An 18731-nucleotide genomic window follows, 5' to 3' on the forward strand; every position below is an offset into this window, starting at 1 on the left:
ATTTCAAACACATTTAAATTTCTTCTTGATCTCCTCTGCTTCATAAAAACACCCAACTTAACCAAAATGTTCTCAAGGTATCTTTCAGGGAAATAAATCTGCCACCTTTATCTGATCAGGTCTAGTTGTGACTCCAGATCCAACAATATCATTAAATCTTCTCTTTAATGGCCCAGAAGCAATTTGAGGATGTATAACACAAGAGATTCTGCAGGTGCTGGAAATCCAGAGTAACATACGCACAAAATGCTGGAGGAACTCAGCAGGTTACTCAGCATCTATGGAGAGGTTGACATTTTGCACCAAGATCTTTCATCAGGACTGGAAAGGGAGGTACTGTAGCAGAAACTCTAATAGTACTAAAGTTCTTGGAGTCGCTCCTGATCTTGTTTTCAGTTGCTTGAATATAGTTGTTCAACCATCTGTGACAAAAGATGTTTGTGCTTTAATGCAGCAGGTTGCACAAAGTGATACACTGAATATCCAGACACACTGGAAGGCAACATATTTTGGGTTAGAACTCAGTTTCAGATTGTGAAAGCTTTGGCTGATGATTGTCATTTGCACTGATTGTAAGTGAATTGCATGAAGGAGCAAAATTAACTCTTAACAGCTTTTCAGCAATTAAACAAATTCAGATTCATTCACCAGGTCAGGAAACAGTATGTGAATTTTTAAAGTGGCCTTCATTTACTAACAACTCTGAATTGTGCTCAAGGAGGTATCCATACTGTGTATCACTGTTTGTTCACGTTTGTCAAAGCAACAGCAAATAAAGAAGGTGGGGGAGAGAGGGCAAGGAGTACAAGCTGGCAGGTGATAGGTGAAAACAGTAAAGGGCTGAAAAAGGAGGAATCTGATAGACGAAGAGAGTGGATGATGGGAGAAGGGGAAGGAAGAGGGGCACCAGAATGGGGAACTGAAATAGAGAGAAGGGGGAGAGGGAGAAATTACTTGAAGTTATAGAAATTGATGTTCTTGCTGTCAGGTTGGAAGCTATCCACACGGAATATGAGGTGTTGCTCCTCCAATCTGAAAGTGACCTCACTGTGGCAATAGAGGAGAATGTGGATCGACATATCAGAATGGGAATGGGGAGTGGGGTTAAACTGGCTGGCCTCCGAGAAACCCTGTTGGTTGTGAGTGGTCCAATCTACACTGGGTCTCAGAACTGTAGAGGACGCTGTACCGGGAGCACCAGATACAGTGGATGACCCTGATAGGCTTGCAGGCATGTGTTGCCTCACCTGGCTTTCTTGTGCAGTTACATGTAAGGTGATGGTGTTGTTGGGAAGTGGGATGAGGACACCCACTTCGCTCTCAAAGCACTTAAAAATCTGTATTTCTGCAAATCAATTTGTTAGACCTTTTTACTTTTAATCACTGACTTTTGCAAACAGAATCAACCTTATTCCAAACAGTTACTAATTCAAGCTGTCATAATCCTGGTGTTTTGAAATCCGAGGCATGAAAGAAATTTCCCCTTGCCATCAGTTTTCCAGTTGTTATCCACTGTTGACCTAATGCTGTTGTTCGATTACATTGTCCTTAACCTTTCAAGATAAAGGTCTGATACTGCAAAATGCACTTTGTGGTAGATCGTACTAAGTATGACTGAGGTAGAAATTCCTTGGCCATGGGATTTAAAAATTATGGCAATTGCTCTCCATCATGGCATTAAGAGTTTTTCTGTGAAGCAATACATATAGGTCTCTATTGGCAATGATCTGTAGATTATTTTCAACAATAAGCAGAATCACTGTCAGAAAACGTTTCTACTTTCTCCCTCGATTCTAATTGCAAAAAACAGACTTACTGTATTGCTCAATTATATGAACTTCAAACATACAAAAACTTTGCCCTACGTCAGGGTTATTTTAACAGAAAATGCCTCAAGTATGGGGTGACCATGTTGAATAAATGGTCTACTTAGTACTGGTGGAAGTATTGGTGACTGGAATATAGCTGTTCCTCTTCTTCTTCATGTGCCTTGTGCGTTACACGCTTGGGCGATCATGGCTTTCCACATCCAACGATCCCACGCAGCGTCAGTGATATCTCGCACACTTAGATCTGTTAATTCTTTCACAGTGTCCATATATTTTCTTCTTTGCCTTCCTCTTCCACATTTCCCAGGCATACGGCCTTGTAATGTAAGGCATTCTATTTCTCCCTTTCTGATGACATGGCCCAGGGATTTAAGTTTCCTCTCATTTAATGTTCTCGTAGCTGTTCTCATCTTAAACTATCACAGTTGTATGAAATACTTGCCAAGATACTAAAGTGCTTGGATTTTGTTTTTAGATGTTAATTTCAGGAAGTAAGTAGCACTTTTAGCACAGCAAAAGAAGCAAGAATCATTCAGAGCCACGATACCAAGCTTATGATTAATTAATATAAATCTTCTCTTGAATTCCCAGAGTTCCAAGCCTTGCACTACAACTCTTTTTATATGAGAGAGAATCAGATCAAAGATGCTGTCATTCAAATATAGTGCATGGATTGAAATTTTGTGAGTTTTATTAATCATCCACCATAATTTCACTGGAGGATCCGTGTAAATCTATGGGAAACAGCTGTACAAGTGAATGAATGGCATACTTTTCACTAAACAGTAAATCTAGATGAAGTTTATAAGCTTCCTAATCTTACTGAATTCATCTGTTTGGTAACAAGTTGAATCCATTAAAATAACGTTTGGATGGGCAAACGCTTACTCCATATGCTGTTTAATATTTTGCTTCCCTGGATATTTTTGTTTAAAGTACATAATATACCTGTGTTATCTATCATGTCTCTCAAAAAGTGGTCAAGTTTAAAATCTTGGGCATGTCTTTCTTTAATCTGAGATATGCGCAGCGCGCTAAGCAGTCCCATATGGCCTGCCTGCTCTCTGATGAGTATGATGAGCAGATGAACCAAGAGGTACGTCATCTACTGAAGGCTACATCTGTGGCATTCAAGTCTGGCCATCCAGGCCTGTACCAGAAGACCAGGTATGATCCGCGGAGGGCTCTTTCAAGGGCGAAGGGACAATTTCGAAAGAGGTTGGAGGTGACATCAGATGCACGGCAACTCTGGCAGGGGTTGTCAGCTCTATCAACTGTTAAATTCTAGAACAGCACAAGGGATTATTTTTATAATATGTTTCTCAGAATTTCAAACTCATTTAAATGTGGTTGATAATCCTGATCAGGTAAATCCCTTTAAGAGATGCGTTTCTATTGTCATCAACTCCAATGAGCCGTCGGATGTTAAAATGGTTCCAACTATACAGAAGTGCACACTGAACTGTGACTGTTGATTTTACTCTTTGCTGCCATCATAACTGGTAATGTGGATGAATGAAAACTAACCAGGATAGTCACAGAAGTGACGTTAGCCTTTCAAAAGATTTTGTTTACTGTATTGTTTTGTTTTTTGTATTGCCAAGATGGTGCTGGTGAATCATGGTGATGTGTTGCAGCTGCTTACAAAACTTATAAATATATTTCTCACTGCAATCTGCAGCCTGTATTTCTCATGCTGGAAGGGTACCGTAATGTGGATGAAGGTACAGCACATCGCCATGGCCAGAAGAGAGGAAGGAGGGGAGAACTCTAAGCCAGGCTGAAACGCCGAGGAGTGAAACTCCCTCTACCCAGCATCTTGTTAGTAAATGTAAGTTGCTGCAGAACAAGACTGAGGAACTAAGGGAAAGATTGCTGTATCAGAGGGAAATGAGGAATTGCTGCGTTCTGTGTTTCGCGGATACATGGCTCACTCTGGACACACAGGATATCTGAACTGCTGAATTGGAGAAGGCAAAAGGTAGGGGTCTGCATTTCGTGATAAACTCTTTGTGGTGCTCAGATGCAGTGGTCTTGTCGTACTCCGGTTCCCCTAATCTAGAATATCTGATGATTAAGAGCCAACCGTTCTACTTACCAAGAGAGTTCTCCTTGATCCTGACTGCGGTTGTCATACTACCAAAAGCAGATGAGAAAAACACTCAATGTATTGAATAGCATGATTAGCGAAGAAGAAACAGCCTACCCTGACACCTTTTAAATAATTGTTGGGGACTTAAAAAAAAACTTGCTTAAAGAAAACTCTGCCCAATTATCATCAACATATCACCTACAGCACCAGGGGTCCCAACATACTCGACTACTGTTACACTGTGATTAGGAATGCCTACTGTTCCATGTCTAGACAGCATTTCAGGAAACCTGATCACTTTCCTCCTACCTGTATATAGGCAGAGGCTAAAGAGCAAGGTTGCAGAGATAACTACAGCAAAGACATAGTTGCGGGAGGCTGAGGTGTGGCTACAGGGTTGCTTTGTGTCTGTAGACTGGGCCATGTTCAAGGATCTGAACGAATACACCATGGTTGCCACAGACTTTATAAAAAAAAGTCATAGATAAGTATGTTCCCAAAAAAAAAATCACTCTGAGTCTTCCCTAACCATAAGCCCTAGATGAATCATGAGATCTGTAGTCTGCTGAGGGCCAGGTCAGTGGCATTTAGCTCTGGTGACCAAGTTAGCATACAAAAGGTCCAGGTACGATCTCTGGAAAGCCATCTCATGTGCAAAGAGGCAATTTTGGACGATACCTGCATCACTGAAGGGCTTAAATGCCAACATCTCTTACAAAGTGAAACAAAGCGACATAGGTGATAACAGGGTTTCGTTCCAAATATGCTCAATGCCTTCTGTGCTTGCTTTGACCATCAAAATATGGAGGAACCTTCAAGCAAGACAATGAAACTCAAGGTTGTATATGGTGACATATATGTACTCTGATAATAAATTTACTTCAAATTAATTCCCACAGCCCCAATGACCCTATGATTTCAGTCTCTGAGACCAACGTGAGAGGATCCTTTAGGAGAGTGAACCTACAGAAACACATTCAGCCCAGGTGGGGTATCTGGTCGAATACTGAAGACCTGTACTGATCAACTGGCTGAAGGAATCACCAATATCGTTAACTTCTTACTTCAGTAGTATGAGGTACCCTCCTGCTTCAAGCAAGCTTCAGTTATCCCCGTGCCCAAGAAGAACGTGAAGACCTGTGTCAATAATTATCGTCCAACGGCGAAAAAGTCCACTGTGATGAAGTGCTTTGAGAGGTTGGTGCTGAAACACGTCAACTCCTGTGTGAGAAGCGTCGAGGATCCATTTTAATTTGCCTACAGTCACATCAGATCAACAGCAGATGCCATTTCATTGGCTCTTCACACAATCCTGGAACATCTAGACAGCGAAGATGCAGACATCAGGATGCTCTTCATTGACTACAGCTCAGCATTTAATTATATCATCACCTCAAAGCTAATTAATAAGCTTTGAGTCCTCGGCCTCAATACTTCCTTGTGCAATGGGATCCTTGATTTCCTCACTTACAGACCCTAGTCATTTTGGACTGGCAAGATCTCCACAATCACCAACAGCGCAGATACACCACAAGCCTATGTGCTTATCCCCTCTACTCTACTCACTTTACACTTATGACTGTGTGACTAAGCACAGCTCCAATGCCATATTTATGTTTGCCGACACCACTGTCATTGGCTGAATCAAGGGTTTGTGATGAATCAGCATATGGGAGGGAGACTGAAAATCTGGCTGAATGGTGCCTCAACAACTTCTCCCTCAGTGTTAGCAAGACAAAGGAGATGATTATTGACTTCAGAAGAAGGAAAGCCAAACACCATGAGGCAGTCCTCATCAAGGACTCAGAGGTGGAGAGGATTAGCAACTTTAAATTCTTCTGTTTTGTCATATCAGAGGATCTGAGGGGGACCCAGCATGTAAGTGCCATGAAGAGGATAGCATGAGTAATACCCACCTCACAATTGAGCACATCTGCACAGAACACTGATGCAGGAAACCGGCATCCATCATCAAGGACTCCCACCATTCAGGCCATGCTCTCTTCTCGCTGCTGCCATCAAGGAGGTAAAGGAGCCTTAGGACTCGCACCACCAGGTCAGGAACAATTATTACGCCTCAACCATCAGGCTCTTGAACCAGAGGGGTTAATTTCATTCACCCCATCACTGAACTGTTTCTACCGAGCTGGACTCACTTGCGAGAACTAACTAACCAACTAAGTAAATTAATTAATTCAGTTTTCTTTCTTTATTTTATACTTGAACAGTTTGTTTTATTTTGCACATTGGTTGTTGTCCACTCTGTTGGGTGTGGTATTTCATTCATTCTACTGTGTTTTTTGTACTTACTGTGTTTGCCTGCAAGAAAATGAATCTCATGGTTGCTACGTATATGGTAAAAGATATGTACTTTGATAATAAATTTACTTTGAACTTCTCACACAGGAATTCAGGAGTACAGTCGTCTGAGTCTGATTTCAATTTTGACTTTCATATGCGCATCAAATGTCCTGGGAAAATGCAAAAGTCAAGATAATCACAAATGGTACTTTATGTTCTTGGACTAAGTTAGTGAAAACAAAATGAAAACTTCTACTGGAAATGATTTTGGGGAAGGAAAGTTATTAGCTATTTTGCTTACTAAAATATACCATTTGATTAAAATGTGCTTGTTTTTGTATCCTTGGGAATAGAGTACTTGAACATCTCCTAGTCCTTCTACCAAATAGTTTCTCTCGATGCTCAAAGATTTTTAAACCCCATTCTAAGGGAAATAGACCCCTTTTAATATTCCTCAAGCCTCCACTCTGCCTCTTCTGCTCTAGATTTTACCTATTTATTCATTCTCTGCTAAGAACTACAATTCCTAGCAATATCCTCAAATCTTCTTTGCATTCTTCCATTTCAGTTGCATCTTTCCATTAAGACGGTGACTGAAACTGAATGTAGTACTCAAAGACATAGCATAACTGACATTGTACAAATCCTCAACATTACCCATGTACTAAAAAGTTTTGCACTCAAGACATTTAAAAAAAAAAATCGCCTGTTCTTCTAAGAATCTGTGCACAAACACCAAGCTTTCTCCGTTCCTTCATACCTCAAAATTCTGCCATTTATTGTATTGTTCTTTTGCCTTGTTGCATCTTTCCATATACATTACTCTACATTCTCTGAATGAAACTCACTTCACATTTTTAACTCAGCTGAGCAGATCACATGATACCTCCTTAAGAGTTTAACACTTTCATCCTCACTGCTAAATTTTTGCATGACCAGCACTATCAAGCTGTTTACATTTTGGTCCATGAGTGTTAAGCCCTTTGGAGCCTTCAAGTTCCAAAATCGTTGTAAACCATTGCCCATCATTTCCTGCAACTGAGCCAAATTTTGGATCTAGTTTTCTATTAATCCTTGGATCCAAAGGACATTTTTTCCACTGCAGTTTGCACAGCAGTTGCTGTCAGAAGCCTTGTGAAAACAGACCTTATTAAGTATATTACATTCATCTGACATTCTCCATCATGTTAATTGAACATGAATCCATGCAGCCTTTTGCTATATAAATGAGCCTTTGTAAATGTTAGTTTCTGCTGCACTTTGGGATTGATTCAAATAACTTGACTGTTGGAAACTAACCAGCTTGTAGTTACTTAGCTTATCTCTTCCTCCTTTAAGAGAGCAGAACCATGTTAGACATCCTCCAATCCTCTGGTACCATTACAGTGGGCAGCGTGTGATCTTGACTTTTATTGCACATACCTTGAACAGTTACTTGTGACAAACAATAGAAACAACTTCATAAATGCAGACATACCAAATTCCCCAAAATGAAAAGAATTAAGCATGTCACATGCAGCCTCAAACTGTTTAACAGAAAGGACAATTCTGATAGGTGAAAGGAGGAGGTATTTTCTTAATATGCTCCTGCATGCTAGCACCTATTTGCATAGATATCTTTCAGAATGCACTTGGTTTTGTTGAAGGCAGAGCTTAGCACCACTAAAACAAAACAAATCAGCAGAATTAACGATCACCACTGAAAAAGATGATCTTGTGATTGTGTGAGCCATCACAAGAGGACCCTTGTTTTTGAAATGTATCACTGATTGCACCGAACAGGTTTTATTTGTGGTTTGTCTGGATAATAGCTTTGTGATGAACAGCCATCAAGGACTACAAAATACATTTTATGTTGTTATGATCAAATGAACCAGTGGAGGTTTTGCTAGTGCTAGGTTTCCTCACCGGCTACTGAAACAATTCAGAAACACACACCTCAAAAAAAAGTTAGCTGTTACTAATAATGCAGCAGTTCAAAACAAGTCACACTGCTTGCATTAAATGAGGAAATAAGCAGACAGAATGAATCTATAAATATGGAAATGTTTGATATAATTTTAGAGTAGCATTGTAGCTTTTTAATAGTATTTTGCACTAGCAGGTTTTTGTCCGCACTTGGGAGATGATGTGGTAAACTTTTGGCAAGGTTTCATTAGGAACACTGTCATTATGCTACCAACTTCCTGGTGATCAATGACAACACAATATAAAATTGGGTAACCCAGGAAGCACAAGCGAACAGAGTGAGTTTTAAACTGACAGTCCCATATGCTGGAAGTGGCTATAATAATATTCTTTCAACCCGAGAATAAGGAATTATTCCTTCATTGAGTGGTAGAGAAGAAAGCTGTGTGGGATTAAAAGGATGCTGTTTAAGAACGAGCCCTGGGATATTTCACCACTGTTGTTTTGTGTAGCACAGTGCACATGTAATGCAGCTGCTGCCTCGCTGTGTACAACCCGGATCTCAGGTGCTGCCTGTGTGACTGCACGCGTTTCCTCCCACATCCCAAAGATGTAAGTTCAAGTTCATTGTCACCTGACTGTACAACCAAAAGAAACTGTTCCTCCAGACCATGGTGGACCCACAACACATATATCATCCACAGCACATAAAGCAATATACTACCACAAATAAGTTAATAACATATAATTCAAAGTGCACGTGAAGTGGGCAGCACATGTAAACAGTACAATTAAAAAGCTCTCTGTCCTAGTTATGAGACCTCCGTGGTGGCAGGATACTCATGAGTATCACAGCCTGGGGAAAGAAGCTGTTGCCTAGTCTGGCCATGCTAGACTCGATGCTCCTACTGCTTCTTCCTGACAATAGAGGGTCAAAGAGATTGTGGTATGGGTGGTAGGGATCCTTGGTATACAGCACTCCTGGTAAATGTCACAATAGGGGAGAGGGAGACCCCGGTGATCCTCTCGGCAGTTTTTACTATCCTTTGTAGGGTCTTGTGGTCCGATGCATTGCAGATTCTGTACTACACAATGATGTACCCAGACAGGACACTCTTGACGATACTCCTGTAGAAATTTATTAGAATGAGTGCACAGCTTAATCTCCCCAGAAAGGGTAGACACTGCTAATGAGGAGTCGCTGTGGGTCCAGGTTAGACAGTCAAGTTAATTGGCCACTGTGAATTGTCCCTAGAGTGTAGGGAGTGGGAGTATTTTGGAAGACTGATAAGAATGTGGGAAAAATGTACGTTAAAATTTATTTAAATAGTGGTAGATAATCAGCACAGACACAATCATCTGAAGGGGTTGTTTTCATGCTGAATCTCCATGATTCTATGTTAAGGTCCAATATAAATGAAGGTTGTTGTTGCTGCAACAGGGTTGAAATGAGGTAACAAGTGCACATAAGTAACAGCTTCAATCAGTGGACTGAACAGTCTGTTTCTGTGCTATAGATGTTGTAAATAAATAGATATTTGAATGATACTGAATAATTACATTAAACGTTATAACACCTCCCCTATCAATAATATAAAGAAGCTACCTGCATCATCTTTCTAGCTGTGTGGATACGGCCTGCACTTACCCATTTTCCCTTCCTCCACAAACAGAACGTTGAGTGGGATCAGACAACTGAAGTAGAAAACATCAATGTTGTTTTTCACAGCCACCTGAAATTAAAAAAAAGGCTAGATCACTCTTCCTGTAAAGACTGAACGGTTTATAGTAAATTACAGTTTTCGGACACGTAATTTACCCCAGGTTTTCATAATTTCTATCAAAATTCAGTGCTTACAATTTTGACATCAATACTACTTTTGGCAACAGAGCTTATGAAGTGCACAGGAAAAATAAACTGCCTGTGAATAGATTTTCTGCTCTGCATACACCTTCAGCAATTTCACTACCTTGCTATTATGGGACTTGCGTGACAACTTTGCTTTTCAGTTTCTGCACACTGGTCTGCTTAATACCAAAAATAAACCTTTTCTAATCCAATGCAAAAAAATTATCAAGGAAATTCTCCAGCGGTGGGAAGTGAGAAGGGGAAGAGAGAGCACGGGAGTGAGAGTCAGAGATGGACGAAGTACATGTGACGGTGGAAGTTGGAGGTAAGTTAATGAAACTGACAAGCTCAGCATGGATGCATGAAGCGGTACCAATGCAGTTGTCAATATAGCAGTGTAAGAGTTGGGGAGAGTTGCCAGTGTATGCTTGGAACATGTTCTGTTCCATGTAGCTGAAAAGGAAGCATTGTTAAGGCCAATGTGAACGCCCATGGCTACATCCTTAATTTGGTAAAAGCGGGAGGAGCAAAATAGAAACAGTTGAGGGTGTACCAGTTCCCTCCAATGAAGGAGGTTGATGGTGGAGGGGAAACTGGTTAGGTCTGTTGTCCAGAAAGAAACGAAAAATTTTAGAAGTGTATAGGGACTGGCCTTCCTGAGTGAAAATAAGGCGAGCTGGATCAGGGAACTTCTCTCTTAAGAGGAACAATTCTCTCTACATCCACTCTCTCAAGACCCCTCAGATTCTTTTATGTTTCAATTAAATCCCTCTCTCATTCTTCATTGCATTATCAAGAGATATAGCACACCTAATCCACTCCAACCATTAAGTATCCATTTACATTAAGTCAACATTAATCCCACCTCCTAACCCACTCCCTTCAGATTCTGCTACTCAGCTACAGAATTTTCAGCAGCCAATTGATCTATTGGCCATCAATTCTTCGGGATGTGGGAAGAGCCGAGAGCCCCAGATGTTCACTGACAGAATATGCAACCTCCATACAGATAGCACCAGAGGTTGGAACTGAACGGCTCTCTGGTGCCATGAGTAGTGGCTCTACTGGCTGCTTGAAATATGCTGTTTAAAACTCCAGCAAATACAATTGTAACCTGTCTAACTTTTCTTCATATGACAATCCAATCGTTACAGCTATTAACCTAATAAACCTGTTTGAACTGTTTCTAATGCATTAATAATTTTAATAAAGCAGAGATCAATACTGTATACAATATTCCAGATATGGTCACACCCAGTGATTTATAAAACCAAATAATAACCTCCCTACCTGTAAGCTGTAAAAATTGTTAGCTTTCCTCATTATTATACAGTATCTTTTTTAAATCATGCACCATGAAACTCAAACCCCTTTGCATCTCAGAGCTAATAATGCTAAGCAGCTAGATAAATTTTGTGTTTATTTATCCTGACAAAATCCATTATTTCACCTTTTCCCTTATTCTTCATTGGCCAAGTCTAACCTAACAAACTATCCATATCTCTTTACAGGCTTATTATGTCCTCTCTACAACTTAGCCCGCTGCCCATCTTTTTGTTGACAGCAAATTTAATTTCGATACTTCCTTGGCTATATCGGAACTCTCTAAGTTGGGACAAATATGCTGATGCACAGGTTCCATACATGCCAAAGGATAATAAGGCCCACGATGAGGAACTGCGAAATATTGACCACCTACCACAGTTCAGATGTCACCTCCTAGCAAAGGTAAATGTAAGTAGTTAAATTTACCATTTCAGCGCACCAGCAAGGCCTTATACTGAGTTAAAGAGGGTCTGTAGGTTAGGAGCTTAAACACCAAATGCATAGCCAGCTCATCTCCTCCTATAAGCTGCTGAGACCAAAACTACTTACAGGAAACACCTGAAAGAAATAGAGAGATGCTAAAAATGATGCCTCTAACAAAATCTCCTAAATGCACTAGGAGCATAAGTGAATCAACTTTAGCAATTTCTTCCAGGCAAACAGCTCTAGTATTAAGTAGGAATGTGACCTCTGGAACTGTCTGTTTGGAGTCTGCATGTTTTCCCTGTGACTACACCGGTTTCCTATGGGTACTTTGGTATTAAGGGCCATCAGTCAGCTTATCTGAACAGGCCTGAAGTATGTATAACTGATACAAAATTCCTGAAACCTGTTCCAAGCTCTGGTAATGAGAAGAGTTGACAGGAGAAAATACAAGGCTGTTGTTAAAATCTTTCTGAAAAATTGAATATCCCGATTGACTTCCAGGAATTCCTAGCCAGAATGAAGCAGCAACCCTTAGAATGACAGAGAACCTTAATCCATGAAGATCGCAAGAAATCCAGAGTAAGGAAGAACGATCTTAATAGCTCACAAACTACCTATTTGTCCATTCCATCAACCGTTGCTGGAGTCTGCACATCCACACTGGCCTCATCAATCACCTCAGAACACACAGTATTGGAGTAACCCTAAGGGATAATCTAAAAGGCCACCACATTTTAGTTGAAGCATTCACTCCCTCCACTACTAGCATACACTGGGCACACTACAAGATGAAATATGGCAACTCACTAAAATACTTTGACTAAATCTCTCAAACCAGTGACATCTGTTACCAGGTCAGGACAGCAGGCACAACTTGGGTAGTAGAAATAAATGTGCTGTTTTCTAAATGGAGAGGAAATCCAAAAATCTGAGATGTAAAGGGACTTGGGAGTCCTTGCACAGAACACGATAAAAGCTAACTTGCAGGTGGAGTCAGTGGTGAGGAAGGCAAATACAATTAGTATTCATTTCAAGTCGTCTAGAATACAAGCGCAGGGACGTGATGCTGAGGCTTTATGAGGCACTGGTGAGGCCTCACCTTGAGTATTGTGAACAGTTTTGGACTCATCTAAGATGTTCTGGCATTGGAGAGGGGAGGTTCACAAGGATGATTCCAGAAATGAAAGGGTCATCATACGAGGAACGTTTGATAGCTCTGGTTCTGTACGCAATGAAACTTAGAAGAATGAGGGGGCATCGCAATGAAACCCTTTGACTGTTGAAAATCTAGACAGAGTATATGTGGAAAGTATGTTTCCCATTGTGGGCGAGCCTAGGACAAGAGGGCACAGCCTCAGGATAGAGGGGCGTCCATTGAAAATAGAGATGTGGAGAAATTTATTTTGTCAGAGGGTGGTGAATTTGTGGAAGTTATTACCACACGTGGCTGTGGAGGCCAGATCATTTGGTGTATCAAGGTTATGGTATCAAAGGTTACGGGTAGAAGGCCGGAGAGTGGGGCTAAGGAGGGGAAAAATGGATCAGCCACAATTGGCAGACTTGATGGGCCAAACAGCCTAATTTTGCTCCTATGTCTTATGGTCTTATGAAAACACCACCACCTCAGAGTCTACTCAAGAACAGCTGTAAACATATTGAGCTTTCTTCAACAGAGCCGGATCAAAATCCTGGAACCATTTTATCCAAAATGACGAGTGGGACACTTAAGCATGCAAGCTGTAGCAACACAGAGCAATTATAACCACCAAGCATGAATACTGGCAGTGCCATGGGTTCCCAAAGTTGATAAATGATTCAAGAACTGAGTTACAAAGGCTAACAGAATAAAGGCAGTTACACAGTACATACTGAAGATTTGCTGCTGTTTTTTTCTCTTATTAAATTCACACAATGTTTAATCTTCACTGTACAGCCCATTTATATAGTGTCTTTTAGAAACTCATAACTTCACATGTAACAGAACAATTTTGGGGGTAAGTCACAGTGGTAATGCAGGAAACATAGAAATGGTGCAAAGTCTCCACAATCTGTCACACGACAAAGAACACAATCATTTTTGTGTGCGGGGGGGGGGGGGGGGGTTAAGTACTGAAAACAAAAACCAGTCCAAAGCTAAATATTGTCAGAAAAATAAACACGCTACTAATTCTAAAAATTGTTGAAGATCAAGTCTCATCATAAAATAATCTGATTTAAAGTGAATGCAATTGATTTGCTTCTCTTTTCCTGGAATTGGAAAGCAAGTAATTTTATGGCTGAAGCTGTGTCACCCAAATAGAACCAAAATTTGTTTATTTCAATATACCAAAATTAGTTTACAGTTAATCTGGTCTTTGCAGGCCACTTTCCACAGGTGAACATCTGTAGCCAGCACAAATCAATGCTGATATTGATACAAGTTATCTGCATCTCTGACATTAGTCACATCCATTACCTATATTCTGTCGGCCTACATTTTATCATTTTATGGCCAACAATAGAAATTTAAATGTTAAGCAATGAGAGTAAAAAGCCAACATGAACAATTCCATGGAGAAAAAGAACTGTACATATGAAAATGGAATTAAAGTGGATGAAAAGAGAAGTTATTTTCATGGTGCTTTCACTGCAATATCTTCCAAGTACACATGGCCAAAGTAGTAGCTTTGAAATATAGTCAACCGAGAAATGTAGGGAAATAAGGCAGTCAACTTGCGCACAGCAATGCAATATCAGTTGCTGGAAAATGTGAACCATTCCACAAATAATTTATTCATAGACCTCCAGTTTTTACATTAAAGCATTATCTCTGATCTTGCCTGCCGGGCTCTGCCATTAGTGTTAATGTTTACTAGCGCTAGTGTTAATACATTAGTTATGTGTATATATTTTAAGACCATAAGACATAGGAGCAGAATTAGGCTATTCAGCCCATTGAGTCAACTCTTCCATTTATTATTATCCATTCTCTTGATTTCTCCCTGTAACCTTTGATGTCCTGACTAACCAAGAACTTATCAACCTCTGCGTTAAATATACCCAAAGACTTGGCCTGCACAGCTGTCCATAGCAATGAATTCCACAGATTCACCACACTCTGGCTAAAGAAATTCCTCATTATCTCTCTGTTCTAAAGGGGTCATCCTTCTATCCTGAAGCTGTGCCCTCTGGTCCTAGACTTCCCAACTATAGGAAACATTCTCTCCACATCCACTCTATCCAGACCTTTTAGTATTCGATAGATATCAATGTGATCTCCCACTAAATACAGGCCCAGAGGCAAAAAAACGCTCCTCTTTCATTCCCGTGAACATCTGCTGGATCGTCTCCAATGCTAGCAGATCCTCTCTTAGATAAGGTGCCCAAAATTTTTCGCAATACTCCAAAGTGTTGTCTGACCAATGCCTTATAATGTCTGACAATCTACAAGTTAACCTTTAGGGAATCCAGCAAGAGGACTCCCAAGTCTTTTTGCACCACTGATTTCACTCTTTGCCAGTCAGTAAATCTTCTATCCATGTGAGACACTTTCCTGTAATACCAAAGTCACATTTCTTCTTTAGCAAAGCACCATTTACATTTTTTATATTTCAAATAAGATACTATTGTTTGAAAGAAATCGTAACAGATCCATATTGTTAGCAAATATGTTCAATAAATTGCCACTGTAAGACAGGTTTCCCCTCTTACTGCTCTCTACCCACTTTTAGCAATCCGAAAGGAGATTCCCTCTGCCACTTACTATGTTCATCATCCATGCTCCTTTCTCAGAACACTTCGCCATACAAGTGCAGGGTATAGAATATATGCCATTTTACCCTTCCTTTCCTCATATCCATAAAACTAAACACTCTTTCAAGTGAGGCAGTGATTCAGTTTTATTTCTAATTTAGTGTTGTACTATCAACATTCCTACATCGCCTCCTACAGGTTGGGCAAACCAAATGCAGATTCGGTTGCATTATGCCCTAAAGATAAATGTGAGCTTCCAGTTGCTTTGAATTTTTAAAGTTTTCATCTCATTCCCACGATGAGCTCTATCTTTGGCCTCTTCACCATTCCAATGAAGTCCAGCATAAGCTTAAGGGAGAGCACCTGGGAAGGCTGTAATGTGGCCTTCAATACCGAATTTAACAATTTCAGATGATCAGTCATTCCAGTGTACTTCACATCTGGCCGATCCTAATGTTAAGTAATCAAGCATTAAATTTATTTTCCCTCCTCCTGTTGTTTCTTGGTCTGCTGAGAGTTTCCAGCATTTTCTTTTTTTATTTCAGATTTACAGCATCTGCAATGTTTTGCTTTTAGATTACTGTGCTTTTAACAAACTTAGAGATTCATCTCAAAGTACAGGACTGAAAATGGCAGGTTGTCTGGTTTGATTCATGGATTTTGATTACTAATTGGCCCTGTTTATAAAACAAAAGTTATGCCCACTGATGTTAAACATTTGGCCGAATTGTCTTTTTCGGTGTAGATTCTACATAGGGTAAACAAGTGTGCAAACTTTAAAATCACTTAACAGATAAAATCCTGTGCTGACCCAATTATAAGCTAGGGAGGCAAAGTGTGAATTTAGAGGTGGTAATGAGATGATTTATTAGATGGCATTCTTCAAGAGAGTGGAACTAGTACGACAGGATTAGAATGCTCAGGAGTAATCAACGCTGCTATCATCCAATTAGGAAATAAAGTGGGAGCAGATTAAGGGCCATTCCATCTGTTCCATGATTCCCTCCTGGGCAATCCATCAAGTTAAGCCAAGAGTCTAAGCAAAGCTGTTTTATGAAGAATCCCATACAGCCTTAGTCAACTTTCCAGTTGGTATTAATTAACAACAGATGATAATGCCTTTGGCAAATCATTTCTGACAGCTGGTATAGTGACTCCTACCCAAGATTTATACAACTTTATTACACCCCAGAAAAATACTGATAGGCATTCCATTTATATACAATCACTTAGTAACCACTTGCCTTGACATCTTGTGCCAATGAAAACTTAGTTTTTACAACTTGGTAAATTGTCCTCTGGAATTACTTGAAATATTTTACCTCTATCCCTGGCACTGAGGGTTGGGACTAGGTGTTTGAATACAGTCTCCACTTCACATTTACAGAAGTTTTTCAAACTTTTAGATGACATGCTGAATCTTTGCAAACTTAAGTCACCACTTTCGATTCAGCCAATGACAGTGTCGTCATCAGCAACCTTAAATATGACATTGGAGCTGTACTTAGCCTCACAGTCACAAGTATAAAGTGAGTATAGCAGGGGGCTAACCTTGTGGTACACTGAGCAGATGTTGTTGCTAATCAGAACAAACTAGGGTCAGCAAATGAGGAAATTAAGGTCAAACTGCACAAGGAGGCATTGAAGCTAAGATTCAAAGCTTGTTATTAGCTGAGGGGGTAATGGTATTGAATGCCAAGCTGTAGTCAATGAAGACATATGCACTTCTGCTGTCCAGGGTTGAGTGAAGAGCCAATGAAATGGCATCTGCTGTGGACCTGTTGCACAAATAGTCAAATTGGAGTGGATCCAAGTCACTTCTCAGGCAGGAGTTGATATGTTTCGTCATCAACCTCTCAAAGCACAGTGGATACAAGTGCTACTGGACAATAATCAGCGGTATAATAGAAGCCTCCATGAAGCAGGTGGGTATCTCAGATTGACGAAGCGAGAGGTTAAAGATTTCAGTAAATACTCCAGTCAGTTGATCAGCACAGGTCTTTAGTACTCGCTCAGATACCCCATCTGGGTCGGACACTTTCTGTGGGTTCACCCTCCTGAAGGATACTCACATGTCGGCTTCAGAGACTGAAATCGGGGTCTCTGGGAGTTTGTGAAGGTTCCTCCAGGTTTTAGTGGTCAAAGTGAGCATAGAAGGCATTGGTGTCTACTGGAAGTGAAGCCTTGTTGCTTGGTTTCACTTTGTCAGAGGTGATAGCATTCAAGCCCTGCCACATTGTTGAGCATCCTCCAGTGATTCCAGTTTAGTCCAGAATTGCCACATCCCACGTGAGATAGCTTTCCAGAGATTGTACCTGGACCTCTTGCACCCTACTTGGTCACCAGACCCAAATGCCAACAATTTGATGTTATCTAGTATTATAAATCAAGATGTAGAAATCATGTAACGTTTGAAAAATAATCTCAGTATTTTGTTCATGTGAATGTTCTATGCTGTTACTCTGTGGGCAACTGGATACAACATGAATAACTTAAAAATGTATTAAAATTGCCACACAGGTTGACAGGGTGGTTAAAAAGGCATATGGTGTGTTGGCCTTTATTAGTCAGCTGTGAATTAATATCACAGCTCTATAAAAATCTAGTTAGAACACAATTGAAATATTGTGTTCACTTCTGGCTGCCTTGTTATAGGAAAGATGTGGAAACTTTAGAGTGGATGTAGAGATTAACCAGAATGCTATCTGGAATAGAGCGCATGTCTTATGAGGCTACACTGAGCGAGCTAGGACTTTTCTTTTTGGAGTGAGGGAGGATGAGAGGAGACTTGATAATAGATGATAAGAAGCATAGATAGTTTGGACAGCCAGAGACTTTTTCCCCAGAATGGCTAATATGCGAGGGCTTATCAAGCGTGTGTGTGTGTGTGTGTGTGTGAGTGAGAGAGAGAGAGAGAGATAATTATTATTATTATTATTTTTAACCCAGAGTGTGGTGCATGTATGGGTGAATCCAGGGGTGATGGAAGAGGCAGATACAATAGGGACATGTGAGAGACTCTTAGATAGGCACATGGATGAAAGAAAAACGGAGGGTTAGTGGGAGGGAAGGGTGAGATTGATTCTGGAGTAGGTTAAAGGGTCAGCACAGCATTGAACTCTGGTGCAGTCTCTCACTGTCAAGGTGTATAAGAAGTCAAAGTGAGGAAAGTAAGGTCTGTTTTCCCTGTCAGGTAAACACTGGATCCCATTATCCTATTTCAAGTGGTCAAAAGAAGATGGCGCCAACGAACATCACTCCCACGGTA

At 40.4% G+C, this 18731-nt stretch overlaps 1 protein-coding gene across 2 annotated transcripts in view; it reads right to left on the reverse strand.

The window, feature by feature from the left end:
* Nucleotides 1-18731, reverse strand: part of ap2b1 (adaptor related protein complex 2 subunit beta 1) — a 275766-nt gene that overhangs the window by 75677 nt on the left and 181358 nt on the right. For both annotated transcript variants that reach the window (XM_063031461.1, XM_063031460.1), the window contains one exon: nucleotides 9779-9863. In XM_063031461.1, the coding sequence (XP_062887531.1) occupies nucleotides 9779-9863 (85 nt within the window). The remainder of the gene's footprint in view (nucleotides 1-9778; nucleotides 9864-18731) is intronic.

The sequence above is a fragment of the Mobula hypostoma genome, chromosome 23 (assembly GCF_963921235.1).
Source record: "Mobula hypostoma chromosome 23, sMobHyp1.1, whole genome shotgun sequence".
In the NCBI taxonomy this organism is placed as follows: domain Eukaryota; kingdom Metazoa; phylum Chordata; class Chondrichthyes; order Myliobatiformes; family Myliobatidae; genus Mobula; species Mobula hypostoma.